The sequence below is a fragment of the Coturnix japonica genome, chromosome 1 (genome assembly GCF_054131305.1).
Source record: "Coturnix japonica strain WE chromosome 1, WE-NBRP24, whole genome shotgun sequence".
Lineage (NCBI taxonomy): Eukaryota > Metazoa > Chordata > Aves > Galliformes > Phasianidae > Coturnix > Coturnix japonica.
In genome coordinates, this window is record NC_140663.1 from 111,272,034 (window position 1) to 111,297,648 (window position 25,615).

A 25,615-nucleotide genomic window follows, 5' to 3' on the forward strand; every position below is an offset into this window, starting at 1 on the left:
AATGCATACCATTACTGCTGCCAACAACAACACCTGTGAAATGGGACAACAGGAGTGCAGATGTGTATTGAAAAGCACTGTTTGGATTTCTACGAAAGATGTATTAGGGAGATAATAAAGCCTTGCCTGATTCTCCAATTGCAGAGTAAACTTGCAGGAACAAAAATGAATGGGAAAGAGATCTGCAATATTGAAGAGTATCTGCAAAACTGAAGGGGGTACGATGTATTTTGCTTTTCAAATAGTTACCCTTTAGAACAGAATCAGTTCTGAAAGAATTACTATCCATACCTAGGAAAAAAAACATAATACCCACAGTACTGGTCCTGTTTCTTTAAGTTGCCTGCCTTTAAAAATAAATCATAATCAACTTGTGTTCATAAGCTCATTAAAGAGAAAACAATTAATTCAACTACTTAATATTTCACATCTCTCAACCTGGTTCCCCTACTCAAAGTGGACATGTTTTGGTAAAAATTACCTGAAATAAAGGAGTTCAGATCAGGCTGCAGGGACTTGAACTGGTTGACATAGTAGTCTCGCTGCTCTTCGGTTATCCTCCAAGGGTCATCTGAGTAATGGGCACTGCTGTCCGGCTGCTCCCGCTCCACTGAAAGAGACTGAGAAGAGGGCCATTGGCACCAGCTGAGAGGGTCAGGCAGGGCTCTGGGAACCTCAACAGACCAGATTCATGCTGTTCTAGCAGCAGACAAGTATTTCAGAAAGATGACAAGCAGAAATGGCCATGTTGGTTACTGTCTTGTTACTTTTAACACTAAGGCTAATAATTTATCTAGGCAATTAAAGGAAGTTTTAGATTACCAAAGCTAAAAGAAAAACAAAATCTCACTAGTGCTGAACACAGTAAAGTCCACATCACCCCTTACCACCTCTGGATTAATTTTGGGGTTTCAGCCATGCGTTACAATCTGAACTGAACACCACATACCTAACATGGGGCTAGTAATGGACCTACATCTATACATGTGCAGTGCAGTGCCTGACTTTTTAGCTCTTCTAAGAAACTATTTCGCCTTGGAGAGATGCTGTATCTACAGAGCTAGTCTGCCTCTGGATCCACAGCTCACTCAAGGTAATTTGGTACACATTTCACTCAGATGTGCATGCCCTCAGGAATCTCCTTAATTTTCTATCACTTCCCACAGCTTGAGTAAAAACCACAACTTGGAGAAAAAGAATATTCTGGAGGACGTTGTATTCCTTTATTTACATGCTTTTCTGATTGACTCTACAAGAGGGCTGCCAATATAATTAGGGCCTTTGTTGAACAGAAATGATTTGGTGTACAAGATGCTTTAGGTCTGGATGACAGCACTCATAAAGAGGGAGAGGATAAGAATGAACAACCAGGCTCCAATCACCTCCAAAACCCTCTCTCTGACAAACATCACTCATTTTAAGAATCAAAGCAAAATACCAGTTCTGAAATACTTCAAAAGTTCCCCGAAACAGGCAACTCCATACACTTGTAAATTAATTTTCATTTCAAAGTACTGCACAAATGCATTCAATTTCATTACCAGTTTGCACAAATTATACGGCATTATCACTAGATCTTTCCCTGAAGCTTTGGTGACATTTTACTATGGGATGCTACACACTACAGAAAAGCTACAAAGTCCCTGAGTTGCATTTATTTAGGAAAAGCTCCCCCTTGGGAGAGCTCTGTGCCTCCTCAGGGCAAACTCTGTTTGCATAAGAAACGTATATCAGGCTCACTGGAACATCAGAAAAATCTGCTTTGGCAAAGAGCAGGAAAACATAGGACCCACTTCTTAAGAACAATAAATGACCATAAATCTGTTTATTCTGCTTGAGCTGTCATCTCATAAACTAGGGTAAAAAAGAAATACACACAATATTGGACCATAACTCTCTGCAGGTGTTACAGATGACATCCTAACTCAAGCAGGAATCTCAGTGAAACCTAATATATTTCAAATTAAAATGTTTTGCCTCTGCTAGGATAACCTCACGATTATTTTTAACTTTTCTCAGTCTAGTTATCCTTTCTAAGTCATTTGGTGCTTCTCATTTTACTTAGCTTCAGCAATTTAATTGGATCATTCATTTTAATTTCTACTTCCTTTTTCTTACACTAAAAAAGCACCCTTCAGTCTCTTGTCTGAAAATACTGTAGAGAACATTTTAATTTTTTAAAGTGAGAGTTCTTTTTTATTTTCTCAACTGCTTTATTAGTAATATTGCTAAAGAAAAGACACATAATTCATTACCCGACTAAGAGTTGAACATGCGAGAGCAGGTTTGGCCCCGTAATTCCCTGATGATGATCCATCTTGCTGGTGAGTAGAGTGTCTGACTTCATAGGGAGCTACAGACATTTAAAATGAGTACATAAATGAAAGGATAATCCAAAAGCAAAAAAATAAATCCTGCAAGTATAACTGACCTTAGTATTACAGAACAGGGAGTCTTCAACAACAAAATGCCAGCTCCATACGTATACTGAGATGTTACTGATAGAAATCATCATTATATATTAGTAGATAACAGAAAGCATTATTGATAATGTGTAAATATATGTCTATATATTCTGCTTATACATTTATATATTGTCTTTACTTACACCTTTATATAGCAGAAGAGAGCATTACAAGTAGTAAGAAATAGTTGAGCTGCAAAACAATATGCTTTGACAATGCTATCAAACAGTAAATCCCTGATGTCCTATATGCTAATCTTCCACATGCTATTCTTCCCCCTTTCCCTGACTTCTGTCGAAAATCAAAATACGTGACTCACCACTTGTCATTATTTGGAGTAAAGTTAGTCAAGAAAAGTAACAATTGCTCCTTCTTTTGTCAAGGTAAGTCACTTGCATTCCACTGCAGTAAATATAGTAAGCAGTGACATAACGGCACATTTAAGAACAATGTTTTAAAAATAGGTCAAGTATGCAAATGCAAAGGCAACTCGCTTGCAAACTCTTACAGAGGTAAAAACTTTTGCTTCTGGCACATTTAAAATACAGCACTACATTGACAGTCAGCATTAGGTAGACAAAATTTAACAGAATCTTGATGAAAAGTGAGACCAAGAAATCTTAACACTTTTGAGCTCAGGAAGACCTTAAAAACCACATTTCTGAACTCCTCACTTTCCTTAGTGACTTATCCTGTATCGGTGTCTATTTTTATTCCTGTACAATTATGTTCTAATTTCAGAAGGAAAAAAAAAAGAAAAAAAAAAACCACAGGAAGGAAGTTGGAAAATATACAGAAGTACTTTAGGAGGAGATTTAAGCATCAGGTCACTGCTATGTGTTTGCAAGCAAGAAAATCTTCAAAATTACATGGAAAAAAAAGAGTAAAAACTACTGGTATTTGGATACTGATGAACACAGAGCAAAGGCTGATTGTTAAATCACACTGTCCCAATTTCAGAATCACTCATTCAGTATAAAATACATTTACTAAGATCGCTTTTGTGATCTTAGTACACAGTGCTGTTGTTTTCAAGTCTATCCTCTTGCGTGCTCACAGGAAACTGGAAGGTTCTTCATTTAAAAGGCCAGAATGAATCAGTACGTCATGAAGCCCAGCCCTTTGGTACAGCACAGGTCCTAACATGTTATTCAGAACGCATTTGGATAAAGATTTCCTTCTGGAAAGGCATCCAATGCTGAGCTGAAAACATCTATGTCCTTATTTTAATCCCCAGTGCTTTCTGAAAAATACATACAGTGCTCTACTCCTCCTGGATTTTACCAATTCAAGCAGCTGAATGATTAGTTTCAGAAGTTGATATACCTGGATTGGATGCTGCTGTTTTTATGTATTTTGCACAAATACTGATTGATCCTGTGAGAAGCTTGACTGAAGTTACCATCGTAAGCAAATTCCTAGGCACTCCACCCCATCATACCAAAAAAACCCCAACATATTGTTGACAGAGACTGGAAAAAAATCCCAGAAAACAGTAGAGATCACTACTATGGGCAACTTTGATGTCTCCCTCCATCCTTATGTGCTGGTCTTCAGGATGCCTGCCTCTACTGGTCTCATTCATCAGAGTGAAAAACACGTCCTACCAGAAGGCAACCTTACTAACATGGCTTATTGCAGAAGTCATCCATTACTGTTTTGACCAGTTATGCTAAGGGTGGGGTGGGAAAAAGTCCTGTTTCTGAATGAATAGTGGTTTACCTAGCCAACAAATGGAATGCCTGCAACTCAGCACTAATATGATTTTCATATTATTGACAGTGTTGAACACTTCCTTATCATGGCTGTAATGAGTTTCTAAATGTTGTACTAGCCCTGTTTTTTCCACTCATTCATAAACAAAAACAATTACTGAGGGACTTCTAACTAAAGGATTGCTACATGCCAGTGTCTGCTATCTTCACCACCTTGGTCACCAGATGCTACAATTAGGAGAGCACAGACACCCTACTATTAACAGGAGCACCTCAAGCCTTTGTAAAGAGTGGTTCCTGCTCTGCTATCCTCTGACCAAAACTAGAAAATTTTGCCTATCTCTTTAAAGGAAGGACAGCATTGTAGTGCTTTATTTTTATCTGGTTTGTCTACATTATGCTGTAGGACTGTGTTTATATTCATGTCCCATTGTAATTTCCGTTATGAAATCAGACAGATTTTTATCACTTCCTTCAAAGGAAAATTCATTGTATATCTGAATACTAATACAGTATCTACTGAAATCATGAGTACTGCTGGCTCATGGTCACCCTGTTGTCCACCGAGACACCCAGGCCCTTCTCCACATAGTTCCTTCCCAGATGGTCAGTTCCTAACCCATACAGATGTGTTAAGTTATTCCTCCTCAGGTGCAGGACTCTGCACTTCCCCTTACTGAACCTCATTAGGTTCCTCTCTGCCAAACTCCCCAGTCTGTCCAGGTCTCACCAAATGGCAGCTCAGCTTTCTTGTGCATTGGCTGCTCCTCCCACTTTCATATAATCAGCAAACTTGCTGAGGGTGTACTCTACCCATTCATCCAGGTCACTGATAAAGATGCTGAACAAGACAAGACCCAGTACTATGATGATAGAGAGCAGCTTGGTAATCACTTCTGCCAGCTTCATCAACACTCATAGGCACATCTTGTCAGGGCCCATGGATTTGAGTACATCAGGCTTGCCTAGGCAACCTCTGACCAGATCTGCTTTGACCAAGGGAGTTTTCCCCTCCCTAGACCCTTTCTATTATCTCCAAAGTCTGGAATTTCCAAAAGGCAGTCTTAGTAATGAAGACTGAAGAAAGGAGTGTTCACTAACTCCTCAGTTCCCTCCGTTACCAGGGCACACACTCTGAAAATACTTACAAACATATCCACTGTGATATATTACAAGCACTCTTGCCAGGGACTACGCATGAGCATTCATCTGTGAGCTGTGAAACATAAATCTAACTAATTTACCTGAAAGTAAACAAGAAGGAAGGACTGAATGATGAAAGAAAAGCTTTTAGGCACAATAAAATGATTGGATCACTTTCCAAAACAGGGGTATAATTAAATTTTAAAACCTTTATGTTGACTGTCAATTCCATTTGAAACTTGGATGCTTCTGAGAAGAGGAAAAAGAATAACTGAATACTTTGTGCACATCTCTACTTTTATCCTACCTCCATGCTGCTGCTCCAGCCCACTTCTTGATTTACCATATCCATAAGTTAACAGTGTTTTCTGGTAGGTAGACGGAGAAGCAGGAGGTGAACAGATCGGAGACATTGGTGGAGACTTGGGTTCCTGTTTCAAAAACACATCAACACAGAAAGGAATCCTGAGATGACAACAAAACCAAGTAATTCTGCACAGCAGTCTAAGCACGTACAGCATGATGAACAAAGAAGAGAAAAACACTGCAATTTCCTCAGACCACCTATAACCAAAAAATCTCTCACTAAAAAACAGATGAATTTGGTATTGAAACTTCTAGAATGAAGTATGGTAATGGCATAACAAAGCTTTAAAACAGTTTAGGACAATCTACTTCCAAACATGCCTGAAGAAGTGTCTGCTGGAGGCTTAACATGAGTCAACTGGAAGTTTAGGACAAGAGAAGCTGGGATGGTGTTTCACTGTGGACAAGAGGAAGGTGTTTTCTGGACTACCCCTAGAGGAGATTAGAAAGGAAGGAAATACAGTGGCCTATCCCACCCAGAAACAGTGGCTAATAACCAGCTCCCCCATTTCAGCACCTCTTCTCCAATTGAATCTTTCTATAGCAACGAAGGACCACGCCTGCCATGAAAATTTCCTCATTTTCCTTTTTATTCCTCCTAGAGCAGAGAGATTTCTGTTTGCACCTCCTCCCCTTGACCTCTCCAAGAAATAGTACCACACTCAGTAGAACAACGCTGGAAGAACTTACACAAAATATTTACAGGGCTGACAGTTTTACACATGCTTACATAAAGAAATTTCCCTCAGGGTAAACTGATACGAGATATCATCAAAACAAAAACAAGAGCCCAGTCCTGACGGTGATTATTAACATGTAAGGAGCTCTTATTCAGTACAGTGCTGCAAAACTGCATCCACTCACACAAGTGTCATCACTCCATGACCAGACCCAAATGCAGCATGCACAATGAAATACTAGCCTGAAGGAGACAGGCCCATTACCTGTTTGTCTCCTTCATCTGTTCTTTTGTAGGAATTTTTTTCCAGAGTTGCATGTGGAGCCTGAAACTTAACTCCATGGAGCTCTGCTGGAGTCCCATAGCGTACTTCGCTGTCATTTTTCAGTGCCATGAACCGTGGCAGAGGCAATTCTTCATTAAAAGAGAGAAACGTTCAATTGGGACTTCATAACATTGAATGTCCTTGAAGCAGTACCATATTGTAAAACCAGTGAAAAGTTTATCTATAAAAGAGAACTACTTCTATTTTGTAACATCTATAAACGTGCAACTACTGTGATTACTTTCTGTCTTAATATAAATGTGAATGTTACATAAAACTATGTTTGCCATATTTATGCATTATCTCAATGCAGAAAGAAAGAAGCCTTATGCACATTATTAAAGCAAGAGGCAAACTCATTTTCTGACTTGGAAATGTTGTCTTTAGTAAAAAGAACAGTTTCCCATTGAAACTCTGTGACTGATTAATTCATTAGGTTGGGATGACAGCATTCTCAGTGCTTTCATCACACAAAGGAGCAAATTAAAAGTGGTGGGGTTCAGAGTCGAGGTCAGGACCCAGTGAGATGGGGGTACCATTTCATCTCTGCTCTGCAGAGCAGAAGAGTGACAGTTAAGCAAATGCATCTTTAAGACAATTCATGACTAGATTAGAGGAATGTTATTAGAAACCATTATTTTTGTGCAGTCAGACCTTAAGATCAATGGGACTAAAATTAACAGAACATAGTGTTCAAGATCGAACCATGCACAACCTCTGTAATCATTTACACCTACAATTGCTGCCAGAAAGAAAAAGAAATCAATGTAGCTTTGTTGCATGCTACTCATCCCACTCTAAAATCACTACCATTTCAAGAGAAAATGCAATTAGCACTGGAAGCATTTCTGAGGAGTAAGTAAGCAGGTTGTCAATAGGGAGGCTGCAAGCACCCTTGTTCACTCAAATTGGTGGATGATGCACAGCTGCTGTGCTTGTAACACATACGTGCACACAGTGTATCTCACTTCAGTTCAGGTTTCTTACTCAGTCTGTTTTTTCTCAGACCAACAGTGTCATCCTTAGAAAGGAGCACAGCACAAGAGAATGTTGCATAAGTGGAAACCCTCCCGATCTTTAGCCTGAGGCCTGACAAGGCTGAGCAAGGACCGCCAGGGCAAGAAGATCCCAGCTCCCTCCGTGCAGTCACTGTGACAATTCTGCAGCTGGAACTGCTTTCTCTCTTCACCACTTGAGTTTGATCTGCCTCTTAAGAAGCATTTATCCCCATCAAAATGGTACATCTACTATTACCGCCACTACTTTGCGAAGAACAGAGCTCTTTTAAATTACATCTATCATACGTTGCCATACCTACTGATACAATGCATTATTTTATCCCAAACAATCCTCCATCTGAAGCAGCTACCGGTTACCACTCAGAGGCCTTAGGGACCAGAGTCCAAAGGTAGCAGGGAAGTGTACCTACAGCACTGACCGGCTGTCACCTGGCAATCCCTTCATGAGACGCAGCTGCAGTCCTACCTCAGCCACACGTGTCATTCAGTGCAATGTTTTACCATTTTTTCACTCATAGAAAGTAACATCACCTCCTACTCAGCCTAGGTTCCTCAAAACACACTGATTTCACAGACAAATTAGAAGAAAAGTTCACCGCCACCGAAAGCTTGCAAGGATTAAAGACAGGGAAAAACAAGCACGGAGTGCTGCAAGCAACGTTTGTTACTCACCATTCTTAATGCTCTCAATCCGTACTGGGAACCCTGATTGTGCTGCCGCAATTAACTTCAAAGCAATGTAAAACTGAGCAGGACCAAAATAGCCCACGCGTTTGGCTCCACAAACTTCTGTGATCTAAGAGAAAAGAGACACATTCTTAGTAAAACTCATTTCACTCTTTCAGGGAATATAAACAGCTCTGTGTACACAAGCAACGAAATGTGTACTTTAAAGTTCAAAATACCTATTGTATTTAAAGTTATCTATTAAATGTATTTGTTCTGACTGCTGTCTGATCACATTCCCCTTAGTACATCAGAGACCAGTAGTTATTTATTATCATTTTCAGGTACAGCGAAGGGTAGCAGAGCTATCCTAAAATGATTTATTTGCTTTCATATTATGTATGATTTTAACAGCAGGTGAAATGATTGCTTATTTTGCACATTGTTTAGTCAGATGTTCCCACTGCAGGAGCTGTGGCATTCACAGAAATACATTTAGTCCTTACAACCACTGTAACTGGAATGGCAAACTCAGTACAAGAAATTCCCCCTCCTGCTACTTCCATGCTGTCTCACAGGCCCCAATGGTGTCTCTGAATCCTATTGTTTTTAGTCTGCTTCTTGTATGATGGTAGCATTGCAAATGCTGCCATCCTGACCTAACAAATTCATTGGCACTTCTCCATGGGTAGGTTCTCTATGTAACACCCAGCAGTGGGATGCTCCCAAGCTACAATAGCATGACAGAAACTATTTAACAGATGCATATAAAGAAATAGAACAAATGAATACCCATTTTTCTTGAATTATATATATATATTTACATATATATATACACATACACACATACAAATGCATGCTGTAGCAGAACATTAGGTGAAACAATTCCTGAAAACTGAGATGTTTCAGAGTGTTAATTATTAATAACCACTGAAGGTATCTTCAGGCCTTCCTTCTCTGGATGTGGCTTCAGCCTTGACTGACTGAGCTTTGTTTTTTTTTTTCTCCTCCTACGAGTTTCTGAGATATACGGCTTCATTCCTTGGTGCTGCACCAAGCTGCTTTCTTTTTTCTCACTGCATAATGAAAAGGGAGACTGATTCTCCGGACAAGCAGAGCTCCAATTAACCACTGGAATCTACCATTCCTTTATTTTTTTCCTTATGTCTGGGTGAGTGCTCAGATCCAGTGCCAGGACCTGGTGCTGAGGATAGGAAACATGGCTTGCTGTGGTGCACAAATCCTTGATGCCAGCCTCAGGACAAAGCAGCCGCAGCCAGAGGAGGGCACAGACACGCATCAGTAAGCTGACATCAAACCTGGGTGCCCACTCTGGGACAGGAGCAACAGTGAGGATAAGGTCAGCTCTGGGACTGGAGGTGGCGGTCCATCAGCCATTCCTCTCAGCAGCACCTCAGGGTACAAGTGGCCAAGACTGTGGCTATGCATGTCCCAAGAGACTCTCCCCTTTTCTGTGCCAAATGCTGTAAATGATCTGCTTGCTCTTGATATGTCACAGTCATTTTATTTTGATAAAGCAGCTTAAATCTTTTTTTACTTTTTAATTAATCAGGGATGCATGATCTTTCAGAAACATTGTGCTGCTTCTCAGGCACCCTTAAAACAACCATCTCAAAACTGCCTCCTTGTGACTTTGCCCTTCAGTGGTAGAAACAGCAAAATATTTTGTAGGCACAATCTCCTCTGTGTTATTACAGTAACTAAATCCTGATCTCCTGTTAATGGCCTGGAGCAACAGATGTAAGCTGCCACAGAAGCTCAATTTATTACAGAACTGTAGTTATTTACGTAGATTAATTGTAGGTACAGGCATTTACGCTCATTAGTTTCCCTGACAGCCAAAGGAGAGGGCTGTGGGTCCCCTGGCAGCCAGCAGCTCACCTCACCTACATCAGGACCCACACTCTGAGCTGCTGACTGGAGAACCTCTCCTCCTCCAGCAGCACAGGTAGGTGGCAGGTCAACCTTCATTCAAAACCAGTTCCTCAGAACATGCTGCCAGCTTCAATTCTCAAGGCAGCTTCAACTCAATACTGCCTTTATTTTAATTTTTTATTTTTTTAATTTCCTGATTTTAGCTTTTGTGGGCTCGGTGCACACAGCCTCTCAATGGACAGACTGCATTTAGCAATACACATTGCTGCAGCTAAGCGAGGTTGTGCAAAAACCTATTAGGAGTCTCCAAGATCCATCTGAATTAAAGGCACTGTACCTGAATGTGAAATGACATCTTTCCAGGATGAAAACTAGACACTATCTAAGAAAACAAACAGGAAGCACCATTTTGGAACTAAGACATATGAAAACATCCCTGAAAAAGGGAAACATCAGTATTGCTTTCATTCAACTGATGTTAAAAACAAACTCTTTTCATCCCTTCCTGTTGTCAGCTTAGGTTACTTTGTTTTCAGTTAGATAACAAGGAGAGAAGTGACTTTTTTTTCTACTCACGCGCATGTAAAATTAAATAAACTGCAGACCTTGATGCCACAGGGGATTTTAATACAGCACTACTGACAGTCAATTTCATTACTTCTTTTTTATTTAGATCCTTCAGCAAAAAGCCATAATCCTCCAGCTATAGCTGAATATGGAAGAAAAGTTTAATGCAGTACACGTTGGAAACAATTTTTCATGGTGGCAGGTTACTGCTGTCTCTTGCCAAATCTAACCTGGGGATGATAAACAGAGTTACTCAAAGACTGATCTACTGAACGGCTCTTGAGGCAAGAGCACCATGCTGAGTAGACTAAAACTGCCTTTAAATTTCTTAAGGTGTAACCCTGTACGTGGAACAAATTCATGGGTTGGTTGCCACTTGAAGAAGAAAGTTCATTCCACACAACACGCAAAAGCAACATTTCTCAGAGAAGGATGGAGAACCGTGGTGCCTAACCTCATGCTTGTTCTAAGTCAGCCCTGGAACAATGCATATTCCTTCAGTGGCATTTCAGCAGAGCCTTAAAACACACTGTGCAAGAACCACGTTGCCCTCCATACCAAACAGCCACAAAAAATGGAGAGGAAGACTGTCTGTATACTCTTCTAATGGGCCAGAAGATTTTCTACAATTATTTTAACAAAAAACGTTCCCCCTCCCCATTATTTATTTATTGATTTTCTTATTGAAAAGAGATCTCTGGCTTATCAGCATTAACATTGAAGACACATCTATGAGCTGTTCTGTAGAATGGCTGTTTTAAATTACCATTCTCCATGCATACTCCTACTAGGAAAGTCTTAAATCTTGAGATGCTGGAACAAAAAGCAGGTTTTTGTATTTATTATCCACTCACCCCTCTGCTCCATTAGCAGGCAGTGAGTATTATTTTTGCAATTGCTCCTTGAATATATCCCAATGGAGCTGCTTTTCCCAGCACAATCTGATGTTGTTCCAGCTCTCCCTGTTTCTCTGCAAACAAGTTTCCACTGCGGACTCCAAGAGCACTGACCTCTCAAATACCCTGGGCAGGTCCAATTTAGATTGCAAGAGCTAAACTTTGGGAGCCAAAGCCTAAGAATGAAGTTTGCTTATCGTATATTGAGTGCAAGGTACACTCAAAAAAGAGCCATTTGGTAACCCTAGAACAGATGGGCAGGCTGAGATGGCCATCTTCCAGCCTCAAGGGAAAGGTTTCCACCTGTAAGCAATGGTAAAGCTGGGTAATTTTTCACTGAGAACGTGGCGAGGTGCTGGAACAGGCTGCCCAAAGAAGTTACGAATGTCCCAAACCTGGAGGCTTTCAAGGCCAGCTTGGTTGGAACACCCTGGGCAGCCTGAGCTGGTGCCTAATTTAATGGCTGGCAACCCTGACTGCAGCAGGAGGTTGGAATTTTGACGATCTTTGAGCCCCTTCCTACCCAAGTCAACCTATGATTCTAAGATTTTTGCTCTTTCATTTAACCCGTAACACTGCTGTGCTGTCTTCCGACACTCGGTTTGGGTCTGTTCTGCATCCTTGTCATGATCTGTCATGGTCACTGCCTGTCACTTGTAGGCAAACCCAGCCCGGGAAAGAGGAAGCTTCTGTGTGCATTGTGACACTCTGAAAGTGTACAAGCTGAATGTAAATTCTCAGTGAGAAAAACAAAATGAGCAATCGCTTGCTCCCCTGTTAAAGGGAATTTTCTTGCTGCACCTTCCAGCTCAGCCCAGCCCCAGAGAACACAATTTTAATGCTTGCTCTTGCTCATGAAGAGGTTACAAGATCTTCCACTTCCTCTGTTTCCTCCTCATTGCAAGGAACAGACTGAAGAGCTCCCGCCCAGAGCCAGGACCAGCTATGCTGCTGTAGCCCTGCACTCAGCCCTCCAGACCCACCGCCCTACCATCACTGTTCCACAGTCAAGTATTTGCAGCAGTAACTTATCAGCTGCTTATCGCAAAACCGTACATTGCGTCTGACCCACTTTGCTCCTTTAAAAAATAAATAAATAAAATTCTGTTTATAGATACTGAGATCTGCTCGTCACAGACAAGTTTTGCTACATTCTTAATCAGGTACTTCTTTCTGAATGGGTCATTGTTCAAATACCTGTAAGCACTGCCTGGAGCCCAAGGCTCTTCACTCTTCATTATTTGAAGTGAAGCACAGAACAGCATGTCCGGATCCCAGAGAACCGCTGCCTGGGAAGTGCTGGGGCAGTTCTGCACCCAGAAGAAGGGACTCTGCCATGGGGAGGGTTGGTAGTGCTGTTTCTCTGCCTCAGCCCATTTAAGCAGCAGCTGCGTAGTCTTTTAAAAAGGGATGCTTTATCTGTTTTCCACTTCTCTAAACATCACCTGGAACGCTCACTAAAATTTTGGAAGCCCAAAACCACTTGGTTTGCAGGTGCTCACCTGGGCACTCCTGGGGCAAGCTCTTTCCTTGGCAACAGTGAAGCTTTGCCAACCAGCTCCAGGCAGAATGTTTTATGCCAGCACCAAGAACAGCAAAGTTTATGATTCAGAGCACATTTGGGCTCACACAGAATGTTTTCAAACAACATTGCAAGTCTCATATTAGCATTATCAATGCAAGGGTCTGTGTAGTCCTCTGTTTTTTTTACTATACATTAACTGCAGATGCCTAGACAAATCAAGAGCATGCAAATCACTTCTTGTCAGATAGGACAACTGGCAACGCCAGCATATGACAAGTTACAAGAAAATACTGATCTGAATTGTGCAGCTACCAGGACAGGTGAGTCAGCACAATTAATCAGAAGATTTCAATTATTAAGGAGTGTTGGCTAGAAAAACTGCCAGGGAATAAGGGCTGCCGACGCAGCCTAATACTTATAAGCAAGGAACTGCGCCTCAAAGAAATCCAGTCTCCTATACTCAACCTTCTGTCTTTAATGTACAAACACTGATGAATCTTTTTTGATTTGTCTGGGTGTGATGTGGAAAAGGTGAACACTTCCATCATTTCACCAGGAGTTTTAAGAACAAATATTGCTGAGAAATACCTGAAAGCTTCAATGCCATTTTATTCTATTTGGCAAATGAATGCTGTACCAGAGTGCATTAATCCATCTAGAATTCCTTTCATATTCACCAGTTTGTATAAAATCCTATAAACATCTATCCAGGTCAATAAACACAGCTTGTGCCAATAAATCTGTATAGAATGCATGAAACTTTAATAAAGCTTATTACACCAGTAACACAAAAAGAAAACACTTGAAAACAGGTTACTCTGAATTTAAGAGCTGGTCATAAGCATGCCAACAATTCTTCTAAGGAAGAATGATTCCATTTATTCACTAAGCTCCTCCACGTTCTTTTTTTGGCAATCAGTTCCTCAGCATTTGGCTATGGAAATATACATAGTCATCTGGACACTCAATGAAATGCAGCACACGCAGCCTTGCCAACATCACTATTAAGTCCTGAAATCCCATGGAAATCTGCAAAGTATGCAGAATTTGATGACAGACATTTTATCTACTTTTCAAGTCTTATCGTAGAAGCAAGGGAGTAAAGGTAGCATCCTAATCAAAGTGACAAGTACAGATCTGTCACACCACTCCATCCAAACAAACTGATCGCAGGGAGCTTCCATAGAGCTTATCCGAACTACTTGTGATGCAAGACTCTGCCAGGAGCATTTCATTCTCTTGGACATGAGACGTGAGATTCATGGATTCCATCCTGCAGACATTTAAAGCTAAGGAAGCATGTTCGTAATCTATGCTGTGTATAAAGACACTAGTCATTCCAAGGACTTCTGTTCATTTTCCTGCTCACCTCTTCTCTTCCAAAAGCTTATCTATGGAAATAACACCAAGAAGGCTTGGGGCACAAGAAAGGGGAGACAAGACCCACTCACTGTCTCTTCTTTGCTCAACAGAGATCTGATCCCAAGCTCTCCTGCCTGAGAGTAATGGAACACACCACAACTTGACATTGATGAGATGGAACTCCCCATATGGGAATTTGGTCAGGACTGGTACTGGGCCAGCTGAAATACAAATTACTCTGTAAAACTTCCATTTTCTGGAGGCTGAAGTGAAAACAGTACACAACTCCTGCTAGCAATGAGAGTGAATGGAGAACAGCGTCTCAGCTAAGGTGGAAATGTCACATTTTGCATATGAGCCGCATCAGTGCCCTTTTCACACTAAAATACAGTACAATCACACGAATGCTAAGCAACATACTATATCCAACAAGGCCAGATTTTTGGGACAGGTATCATACCCTCGTGTTCTTATTATTTTAGACAACTTCACCAAGTTGTTAATTCTGCAAAGAATATTTTACATAAACATAATTTTCATTAGCATATTGTCATCTGGGGAGTGCATTTTCACTGATTTAAAACAGCAATTATTCATAAGCCTGAATTCATTATGTAGAATGACATTTATTATAAACACCAATGTATCTCAATATGGTTTGTTGTTTTTTAAAGTCTACTCAAAGCACTGCCTATATATGCATAACTGAAAATGAATTTAACTTAAAGCTCAGTTTCAACCATCAAACCTTCAATAAGATAAGTTGCTGCAATCTGTCCAGGTCTTTTCTTTTTGTTTCATAGAACCATAGAATCACCAAGGTTGGAAAAGACCTAAAAGATCATCCAGTCCAACTGTTTAAACAGGAGGAGTGGTCACTCCATCACTGCAATTCAGATATGGATTAAAGCACCTAAAAAAAACCCCTGAGTTTTAAAAGAGTAATGAAATTTTAAAACAATTAAAACACTGAAATTTGATAAAGGAACATAGAGCTATTTATAAGGCAAGACTCTCAAGATTGCACAAAACATCCAATTGAATCTTTCGGTGTTATATTTGTGCAGCCAACCCTTATCCCACCTTCTGACAAATTTCAGTCTCTAAATAATGCTCCACAGACTTAGAAGTCAATGATTGTTCTTTCAGAAAGAAAAAAAAAAAATCCCATTGATTTGAAGTAATTTTGTTTGCTAATGTCAAAATTCAGTCAGATGCATGAGTTACTAATTTTACAATACAAATCTGCATTAGAGAAAAATCCACTTTTTAATACCGCTTCACCAACGGTGTTTTAATATAGGATTTACCTTATTTGCCAAAGAATCTAAAACCAATTTTATTTGCAATTTACTCCTCAGTAAATAACCTAACCTGCAAAGCTCAGCCATACAATTCATTTTGTTGTCATGATGAAATATCACCATAAAACTTCTCAGGACAATTCACACTGAGCTCTGGTGAGGCTGCAACTCAAGTGCTATGTTTAGTTATGGGCCCCTTACAACAAGAAAGCAATCAAGGCCCAAGAAGAGCAACAAAAATGTGAGGGGTCTGGAGCACAAGTCTTATGGGGAGCACCTGAGGGAACTGTGATTGTTTAGTCTGGAGGAGGCTCAGGGGAGACCTCATTGCACTCTACAACTGCCTGAAAAGAGGTTGTAGCAAGGTAGGGGTTGGCTTCTTCTCCCACATAACAGCAATAGGACAAGAGGGAATGGCCTCAAGTCGCACCAAGTGAGGTTTAGGGCTGGGTGGTAGGAAGAATTTCTCCTCAGAAAGAATGGTGAGGCAGCAGCACAGACTGCCTAAGGAGGTGGTGGAGTCACCATCCCTGAAGGTGTTCAAGAAACGTGTAGATGTGGCACTGAGGGACACAGTTAGTGGGCATGGTGTGGTGGGTTGGTGGTTGGACTAGGTGACCTTACTGGTCTTTTCCAACCTTAATTACCCTATGATTTCTGAAAACACCTTGGCACCACCAGTGAAGAAGCTAGCCAAGCTCCTCTAATGCACGCATTACTTGCGTCTGCTAAAAAATGAAAAGCTTTGAGCTTAAACTAAGGAGATGTCTTCTGCAGACATACATTTATGAACAGACCATCAAAACGTGCTCTACCCAGAACATCAACCTTCTCCATTAAAGCTTCCTTTATTTTCTCATTTGGTAGCAATGCTTGAAGGTTTCCCTCCAGCAGAGCACACAGAGTTACTGCGGGCAAATCCTGGCAAACACAGCTGGCTTAATTTTAACGTGCTGTCACAACCAGGAGACCTACACAGCCATCCACAGGCAGCACCACAGCACGCTGCCTCCACAACAGCTGCCTTATTATTTCCACATTTCTCTGCAACTAAAGCAAGGAAATATTTCGCCCTCAGATGCTGTGCCAGAATAACTTTACGATCTGTTCCATTTGAATGCTTTTTTTTCACAACTGAAAGTATACCAAGGGCAGACGACAGCAAACCTCATGGCAATTACTGCTATCTCTACAGATCCACTTCCAAATCCAAAATAACATTTCCCAACTTCTTTTGGAAAACGAGCAGCCTTTTCTTCTCAGTGAGTGCACTCCTACTCACTGACAGCCTATGACCCTCCATCCCCACAACCTCCCTGATGCACCCAAGGCACAACTCTCAGCTGAGTATCAGGTAAATAAGTCCTTACATTCTTTTTACCTTTTTTTTAAATTCTTATACAAAGACATAAAGCAAGTGCTGTGTGATGTGAATTGTTGCTCTAAAAATAAATAAATAAATAAATAAATAAGTGACTAATTTTATGGTAACACAGTGGAACAGGTTGCCCAAGGAGGTTGTGGATACCCCATCCGTGGAGGCATTCAAGGCCAGGCTGAATGTGGCTCTGGGCAGCCTGGTCTGGTGGTTGGTGACCCTGCACATAGCAAGGGGGTCGCAACTATGTGATCATTGTGGTCCTTTTCAACACAGGCCATTCTATGATTTCTGATCCCATGGGTGACTGATATGCAAGTCTGACATGTAGACTGGTAAGTTTGCCAGCTAAAAAACAGAGTAGCAATGTGATTAACCACAGGTTTCTGGATGTCAGTGAAGAAAGCCTGGCACATGGACCAAAGCAGGATGTCCTCTCACATGTACAATTCATTTCACAGCAAGATTTTTCTATAGGACAGAACTCAAGTTAATCCCTTTGAATCTATTTGTTTTCTGCACGTCTTGGCACCAGTGATGAAAAACAAGAATAAAGTCCTTCTTATACACTGATGGCTAACATATAATTTGTGTCATTAACATTTTGTGGACAGTGCAATACAAAGGAGCACTTAGACATTCAGCAATGCACACATTAATATTTCCATCGGGCTTTCCTCCTTAACCTTTAATGGCCTAGCACAATCATAGGATCCAAACATCACAATGTACCACTTAAGAACTACAGCTCTCTTGCAAAATCTTCCATAGCAATACATTAAGAGATTATTAAGCAGAACTTTAGTAACATGAGTTTAAAGACTCAGGAAACTGTACAGCAAATTAATCTCATATTTTATTCTTTTAATCCACACAGTTAGTGAAATCCTGTGCACACAAGAAGAAAATCATAGACTGCTTTAAATTATGTCTATTTATCCTCCATCACTGAAGCATCACCATCACAGCTATTCCTGCCAAGACTCTCTCTCCCACATTCAGATAAAGATGGCAACAGCACAATTTGTGCTTGCGAGACAGATCTTCAAATATCTCTTTGGACATCTCTACCAATCAAACAGCACAAGCCTTCCCTACGCTGGGTATTGCTGCATTGCAATAGGAGATGTGTTTGCTTGTGCAGGTGAGGGGAGCAGCCCAGTGTCCAAAATCTTCAATTGGTGTCGAAGTTCCATTTCTTTCCTACATTCTACACACAACCTTCAGCAAGCTTTGATGACTCAAGTGTAGCAAGTTAATAAAGAAGGATTTAACACACTGGGTAGAGAAAAGACTGATGATCCATTTAGCTCTGAAGGGATGAAGTGGCGAGTGATCTGTGTCTGGTACTCTATGGCAGTTTTTAGATCTCCTGAGGTACTAATGATCACTGTAGGGTGATCCCCAGCCCCCCATGCCAACCAGACAAACGCATAGGAAACACTAAACTATTTAGAGCATGTCATTTCTTTGGTCTTTATGCAGCCAATCATCACAGCAGCCAAGGTATTAAAAAAATATCAGCTGTGAGGCTTTTATGACTCTTTCACAGGACTTCCTGGAACTAGAAAAACAAAAAGACATCTGTACACATTACCACATATTATTAAAAAAAGAAAAAAGAAAAAGAAAAAGGATTTGTAAAAGCTTATCATAGGCAGCTTTTCCAACTATCTGCTCATTTTTAGCATTACTTTCTTTCAGCATTGAAAATTAAGCATATGTACCAGGACAGTGAATAAACCATTTAGCAATCACTTTTCCCTTTCAATAGCTTTATTTTCTTCTCTGTAACTTAATATTGGTAAATTTTACATCCAGGCAGAAATCTTTAGGTGAGTTATTGCTTCAAGCGTATGCAATCTGGATACCAAAAGAAATGCATTACATGCCAATCCACGTCTTAAAAGCAGCAGTCTCTTCTTCTTGTAAGCCTCCGCCTTTTACTCTATACAATTTCTGCACTAAATGGAAAGGAATCCTGTGGAGCAAGTGGTTTATCGTGCAATTAAACCCCCAAAACACATTCACAAAAGGGGCCAAAGCACAGCAGCTTTTAAAAAGCAAAGACAAAGAAGACTTAATAAATATATATTTTAGTAGGCACGCACTCTTTGTATGGCTAGAATAGAAATTTTTCTTCCTTTAGAGCCATACAATTAAAAAGATTTCTCTCTCTGAGATTCACATGAAATAACCCCATGTGAGTTCAACAGGAATGCACAGGGGCTGGAAAACCCTGTTTCTTAACTGCTTTCTTAGATCAGAGCCAGGTTGAGCAAAAGCAAAAGCATTTGTACCTAACTAATATATACTCTTTCCCCTATTTTCTATGCCTAAACCATTTCAACTCCTGAGAGCACACAGGCTGATTAAGCTTTTAATTCCCACAACGCTTTTGCACAGGAATCTGTTGGCTTAACAGACTTAACAACAGCTACTTTGTTAAGCAAGATTAGGTGGAAAGCCCAATTTCTGACACTCCTTTCCACTCTGGTCCTACATACCTACCTACCTACACTGCCTGCAAAAGTGTTATTACAGCAAATCAAGCTTGGTGCATCCCAAGTTTGATTTTGCAGTCACAATCCGATTTTGAGATGTTATTATTAACAACTTACAGGAAATAAGTTTAAATACAGAAAAATCTTAAAGCAGAAAAATAACAGATAAAAAAGAAAAAGAAAAATACAACTCAAAATAACACTGTTGCTTCACTCCTTCACTTGAAATCTTTCAACTGTGGCTTAGTTTTATTTTGCTGTTGAAACTAGGTCTTCAGTCAAAAAGTGGGAGTGTTTTCTCCACATGTGTGAGTACTTAAAATGAGTCTAAAAAGCATTTCATCACTCGTTCGTTGGGTTTTTTGGGGTAGGTGGGGACAGAGAACAGAGACTGGTATGGGGTGGGGAAGGAATGCCAGTTTGCATCTGTGCTTCTGTATGACCCACGCTCAGCAAAACCAAAGTTGTCCATCAATCTGTGCCACGCTTCTCAGCACAGATGTGGGCTCACTGCTGATTACTGCAAAAGGGAGCAGCTTCCTCCCCCAGCTTTTAGTCATACTTCTTTTCAACAAAAAATTGTTCTATAACACAAATAAACTATTTTCAGCCCGTAGGAAGAACAATAATTTCAAGCAGAAAACAGCTCTGAGCTTTTACTCGCCAAGACTTTCTGACCGTGTGCACATTCAGAAACCCCCTTTTATTTTATCTGAAAGACTCTTGGGTTTTATAGAAAATATAACATTAAAGTGGAATGATTTTTAAAATATGTTAGTTCTGAATTAAAACAACTTCTCTTCAACTAGAGACAAGAAAATGAAATATACCGCTGAGTAATACATAATAGAAAACGTTAATTTCAACATTTCCTGAAAAGTTTATGGCCAATGGAAGTCCTTCTTGTATAGTGGGGAAAAAAAAGGGTGATAGAATATATCTAATAGAATAAATCTACTACAATTTCAGAACTGCAGTTGTGATTGACATCACAAACAACTCCGAATCTCTGCACTGCATGTACCTTATTAACACAAAAAGCATTTATTATTGCTAACGGATAAAGCACAGCTTTGAAGAACCATATGCCTGTGTATTCAAGACCTTGAGCTATGCACAAAATGATGATGATTTTAATTCTTTGAAATTAAGACAAACGGTGCTACTTTTATCTCCCAAATAAACAGCGACAAATACATCAGATCACTTCATTACTTCTACCTTCCCAGGCAAATAATTGTGGAAAAAATATGACAACTCCAAACGCTTCATTAAGCAGTAAAAGGAAACTAAATACTATCAAAAAATATGAAACATTTTGAACAACTGAAAAAAAAAAAAAAAAAGTAATCAGAAAATTATTTGTGATTCTTAAAATAGACACATTTGTCTAAAAACCTATTGGTTGACCTGTCCTGTCCATTTCAGTCATATATTCCACTGTAAGCTGGTTAATGTATTTGTGTTTTGTACCTTTCTTTTTAATATCACATTATTTGTGCACCATACCATTGCCTCTCATTGTTTTTAAAGCCCTTTAGAATATCTTTCTTCACAATAATTTTCCCAACACTGAAAATCTTTGGCTCTTGCTTCAATGTCAAAAGGATTTAACTCAAGCTGAAAGAATACAAATACTTCTGCATTCACACTTTCAAATAAGAAATTTTAACCAAGTATGTAATTATACTTATTACATTTCAAGAGCACAAACTTAATTTGTATTGCATAACAATACCGGATTTTTTTCCGGCTTGCTAAAGAAGTTGGAGGCGTTTCCTCCATGGAAACGTTAACCATAAAAATCTTGACACTCTCCTCACAGGAAATTGATTTTCTACAAAAACTTTGGAAAGGACTTGACTCGGGATTCCTGCACAAGCTGTTTACATTCCATTTAGGTCCAAATCTACAACATGACCCCACAGATGAGCACATAGCGCATAAAAAAAAAATAAAAACACAACGAACAAGTTGGGATCCTAATGAAATTTTGAGAATAAAAGCCCCAGCTGAACAGAATGGATAATAACAAAACAAGCAATTTAAGAGTTTAACGTGGTGATTTTTCTTTTTTTTTCAGTCTTCTTATTAAGTGTTCTGTAATTAACTTGTTTTCTGGAAATTCTGGTCTTCTGTATGTTTTCAAAGTCATGTAAAATGGTCACCATCCCAACTAGCTTCCCCCTCAGAAGTTCAGTACATGGCTCATTTTTCAAGGAATGATTAAGAAACATTTCATTAATCTGGAATACTGTGTCCTGTTCTGGGCTCCCCAGTACAAAAAAGACAGGGATCTCTTGGAAAGAATCCAGCGGAGGGCCACAAAGATGGTGAAGAGCCTGGAGCATCTCCCCTGTGAGGAGAGACTAAGCAAACTGAGTCTGTTTAGCCTTGAGAAAAGAAGGCTGAGAGGGGACTTGATCCAGGTTTATAAATATCTGAGGTGTGGGAGCCATAGTGGTGAGTCTGGTCTCTTTTCAGTAGTGCGTGGGGACAGGACTAGGGGTAATGGGATGAAAGTACAGCATAGGAAGTTCCGCATGAATGTGCGGAAGAACTTCTTTACGGTGAGGGTGACAGAGCACTGGAACAGGCTGCCCAGGGAGGTGGTGGAGTCTCCTCTGTATCCTCTGGAGATATTCAAGATCCGCCTGGTCACCTACCTGTGTGACGTGGTGTAGGGAGCCTGCTTTGGCAGGGGGGTTGGACTCGATGATCTCTAGAGGTCCCTTCCAACCCCTACAATTCTGTGATTCTGTGATTTCCTACTCAACAAGACATTTACTGTGTAATCCTTTCATCAGACTGGGGCTAGGTATTGCAGGGCACTGCCAATATTTCCAAAACAATTTAAAGCTGGCCTCTCGTACATATGACCTTTTTCCTGGTTCTCAGGAAACGTTGGTTTCTGTGACAAGGAGCAATTGTGACCACAGGACAAGGCTACAGCATTAGGAACGATGCTTTTACAACTAGAATTAAAAGAAAAGGAGCAACACTGACAAAGACACCATGCAATATTATTACAATATACTGTCTCAGTTCATCTGTAGGAACCACAACATCAAGAGCACCTGGATGAAACTCAGCTGTTCTTAGGAACATGGAAACATTGATGGTTGGGCTGAATGATCTTGAAGGTCTGTCAATAGATTCTGTAATTCTGTGAAGTCTTCACAAGCTCTTCATGGATTACCCCTTTGGGTGAGGGGGGGGTTCTGAGGAGTTATGCCCATCGGGCACTCTTCTGCCCAATGACACCAGTCCTGCTGAGGTGGACTGCCCACCCAGCCACTTCCTGGCATGGACCATGTCCAGCAGGGGCAGCTCTGGGCCTCCTCTCTCAAAGGGGACTCCTGTGGCCCCCTCACTACCAAAACCCTGCCACAGAAACCCAGCACAACACCAGTTTGCAACATTAAACTAAAAGGAAGAGTCAGCTTTAAAAGGGAGAGGACAATCTGTTCTTCACACCCTCCATAGATCAGCTATAAACAACATGGCGTTTTAAAAAAATCTTCAAACTTAAGATAAGGCAGCACTAGAGTATGTTGCCCACAGAAGCTATGCAGTTTTCATCGCTAAGGATTAAGAATTTTTTTCAGGAATTATAAAGAAATAGGTTTCTTTATAATGCAGAAGGGATCTAGAGATCACCTGAGGTCTTTTCCACAGCTGTATTTTGTCCTGCTTCCCATACAGATGATGCTAATGTGACCACACTGCAGCAAACCCCCTCCTCAGTGTTTTTCATAACCCATTAGCTTTGGTTTCCATTTGGTTTGGAAGAAGGGCTGAGGTGTCAGAAGAATGCATTTCCCAGGCTCTGATTTTCACACATACAGTCAGGATTGCCTGTGCCATGGAAAGGCCGAGGCAGCTCACCCCTTTCTCCCACTGTCACAACATCCAGGTCACTAACCAGAACACGTGTGTTTCTGAGCCAGTTCATGATCACGCTGCTGTGGCCCACAAGAAGTGCTACACAGCATTCACGCAGTTGCCTTTTTCCTTGCTTCCACAAAGCAAGGAGCACAGAGGGATGGCACACTGTGGGACATTCTTAAGAACTAGTTAAGATAAGGCTGTGCCTGCTGACCTCCACCTCAGGTGCTGTTTGATTAACAAACTACTGAAACACCACTAATTTCAAACAATATCTAACATCTATAAAATCTCGGATGTCCTTCTACTGATTATCCAGCTGGTTATCTTTTCTTTTATTCTGATAATAGGCTGTTTCAGAAATTGTCTTCCATTCCAAATAGTCCTGCAAACAAATCACATCACAAGCTAAAACACATTTTATGTGATTTAAAACCTCAAACACATTTACAAAGTCAGAAGGTATTCAGTCAGGCAAACTACGGCTCAATTAATTTTGTTAAATATTCCTTTCCAAGACATAACGTCAGCAGAAACTCTTCAGTAAAGAGATGGTGTTGTTTGTTCTTCTAAAATTCCACTGGAAATAGTTGTGCATTTTTTGTGCAAGGAAGCATTTCCCTGCAACGCTTATACCTCAACATGTCTGTAATGGAAACTGGAAGATAAGGCAAACTTTCCTTCTAAGCTAAGAAAAAAAAGTAACACAACAGAAACATAATCCCCTCTGAACTCCAACCATGGGATGAAATGTCACTCGGGGCACCAGAAAACCACAAGTCCATGTGCAACAAGAAAAGGACTGGGACTGCTTTCTTTGAGACCCACCCACAAAGGCTGGAAACATCAGGAGAAGACAAGGGTACAAAAACAGCAGAAATAGAACCACCACGTAATCTTCATCTTTCCAGTAGAAGTGTTAGAGGGATATATGGAGGAAAAGTGTCAAAGCAATGCCAGGATCAAACTGGGCTGCCTACCCACAGGTGCACAGGCATAGGACTCCTTACAAAGCACTGCATGAGCAAGAGTGCATGCAGACAGAACACAACGCTTGGCAAGACTTCAGGGCACTGCACCAAACCTCTCAACAGCAATGGTGTATTTAATATCAGTAAAGATGAGAATCTAGCTCCGATGCATCAGCATTGAAGCCCTAGCGTTTTTCTTAATGCCAGACAACTAAAGAAACCAAGGCAGCAACAGGATTCAGCCCGAGTTCCAAGGAAATTTTCTCACAGTAATGCACTTTTGCGAGGCATACAATTAAAAAAAGCCCTAAGCAAAGCTGACATAAAGAGCAAGAATGCATCCCTTCCGTTTCTTTCCCCGCTATTTATTTATTTCCTGGCAGATGCGGAGAAGCGCTGAAGCAGCAGCTCCCTTGGCTCGTGGAGGCCGCCAGCTGGAACCGAGGGAACAAAGAGCAGTGCAGGTGGAGCTGCACGGGGAGGGCTGGGGGCAGAGAGGCACCAAAATAGCATCCCGGAGATGACACCAAGACCCATCTCCCTTTTGCCCCTCCCTACCTCCAAGCACAGTGAGTTTTAAAGTGCTCTTCTATAACCATTCTTCTACCTCATGGCCAAACCACTGTTTAACAATAACACTGGTTACTACAAAAAACCACCCACAAGCAGCAGAAACAACGAATCCCCATTTCCTTTTGATTCTTGCCATGAAGCGACATTCTCATTAATTCTTTGACATGGCTAGGGAGATTTCCCTCAGAATGAAAATGAACGGGGTTTGCCTCTACCAAATCTCATCCGTCTTTCACATAACTAAGGGACTTCATCTCATTGAAGTCTCTTAATTTTCCGCAAAGTTTTATTGGCAATGAACAAATTCAAAAGTTAATACTGGGCTGAATTAACAGCATTATTGAAGAAGCCTCATTTATTTCAAAACCAGGCC

At 40.6% G+C, this 25,615-nt stretch overlaps 1 protein-coding gene across 8 annotated transcripts in view; it reads right to left on the minus strand.

Annotated features, from left to right (window-relative positions):
* The window catches only part of REPS2 (RALBP1 associated Eps domain containing 2), a 93,500-nt gene that overhangs the window by 57,161 nt on the left and 10,724 nt on the right, over window positions 1-25,615 (minus strand). For 6 of the 8 annotated variants that reach the window (XR_014940431.1, XM_085531403.1, XM_015885971.3 and 3 more), the window contains exons 2-6: window positions 8,385-8,508; window positions 6,634-6,782; window positions 5,631-5,754; window positions 2,256-2,353; window positions 482-620 (exon numbers count right to left, since the gene is read on the minus strand). Coding sequence is in view for 7 of the 8 variants with exons in the window: in XM_085531403.1 (XP_085387529.1) it covers window positions 482-620; window positions 2,256-2,353; window positions 5,631-5,754; window positions 6,634-6,782; window positions 8,385-8,508 (634 nt within the window). In the remaining variant the exon portion in view is untranslated. The remainder of the gene's footprint in view (window positions 1-481; window positions 621-2,255; window positions 2,354-5,630; window positions 5,755-6,633; window positions 6,783-8,384; window positions 8,509-25,615) is intronic. The other 2 variants (XM_085531436.1, XM_085531422.1) reach the window with 1 other exon arrangement.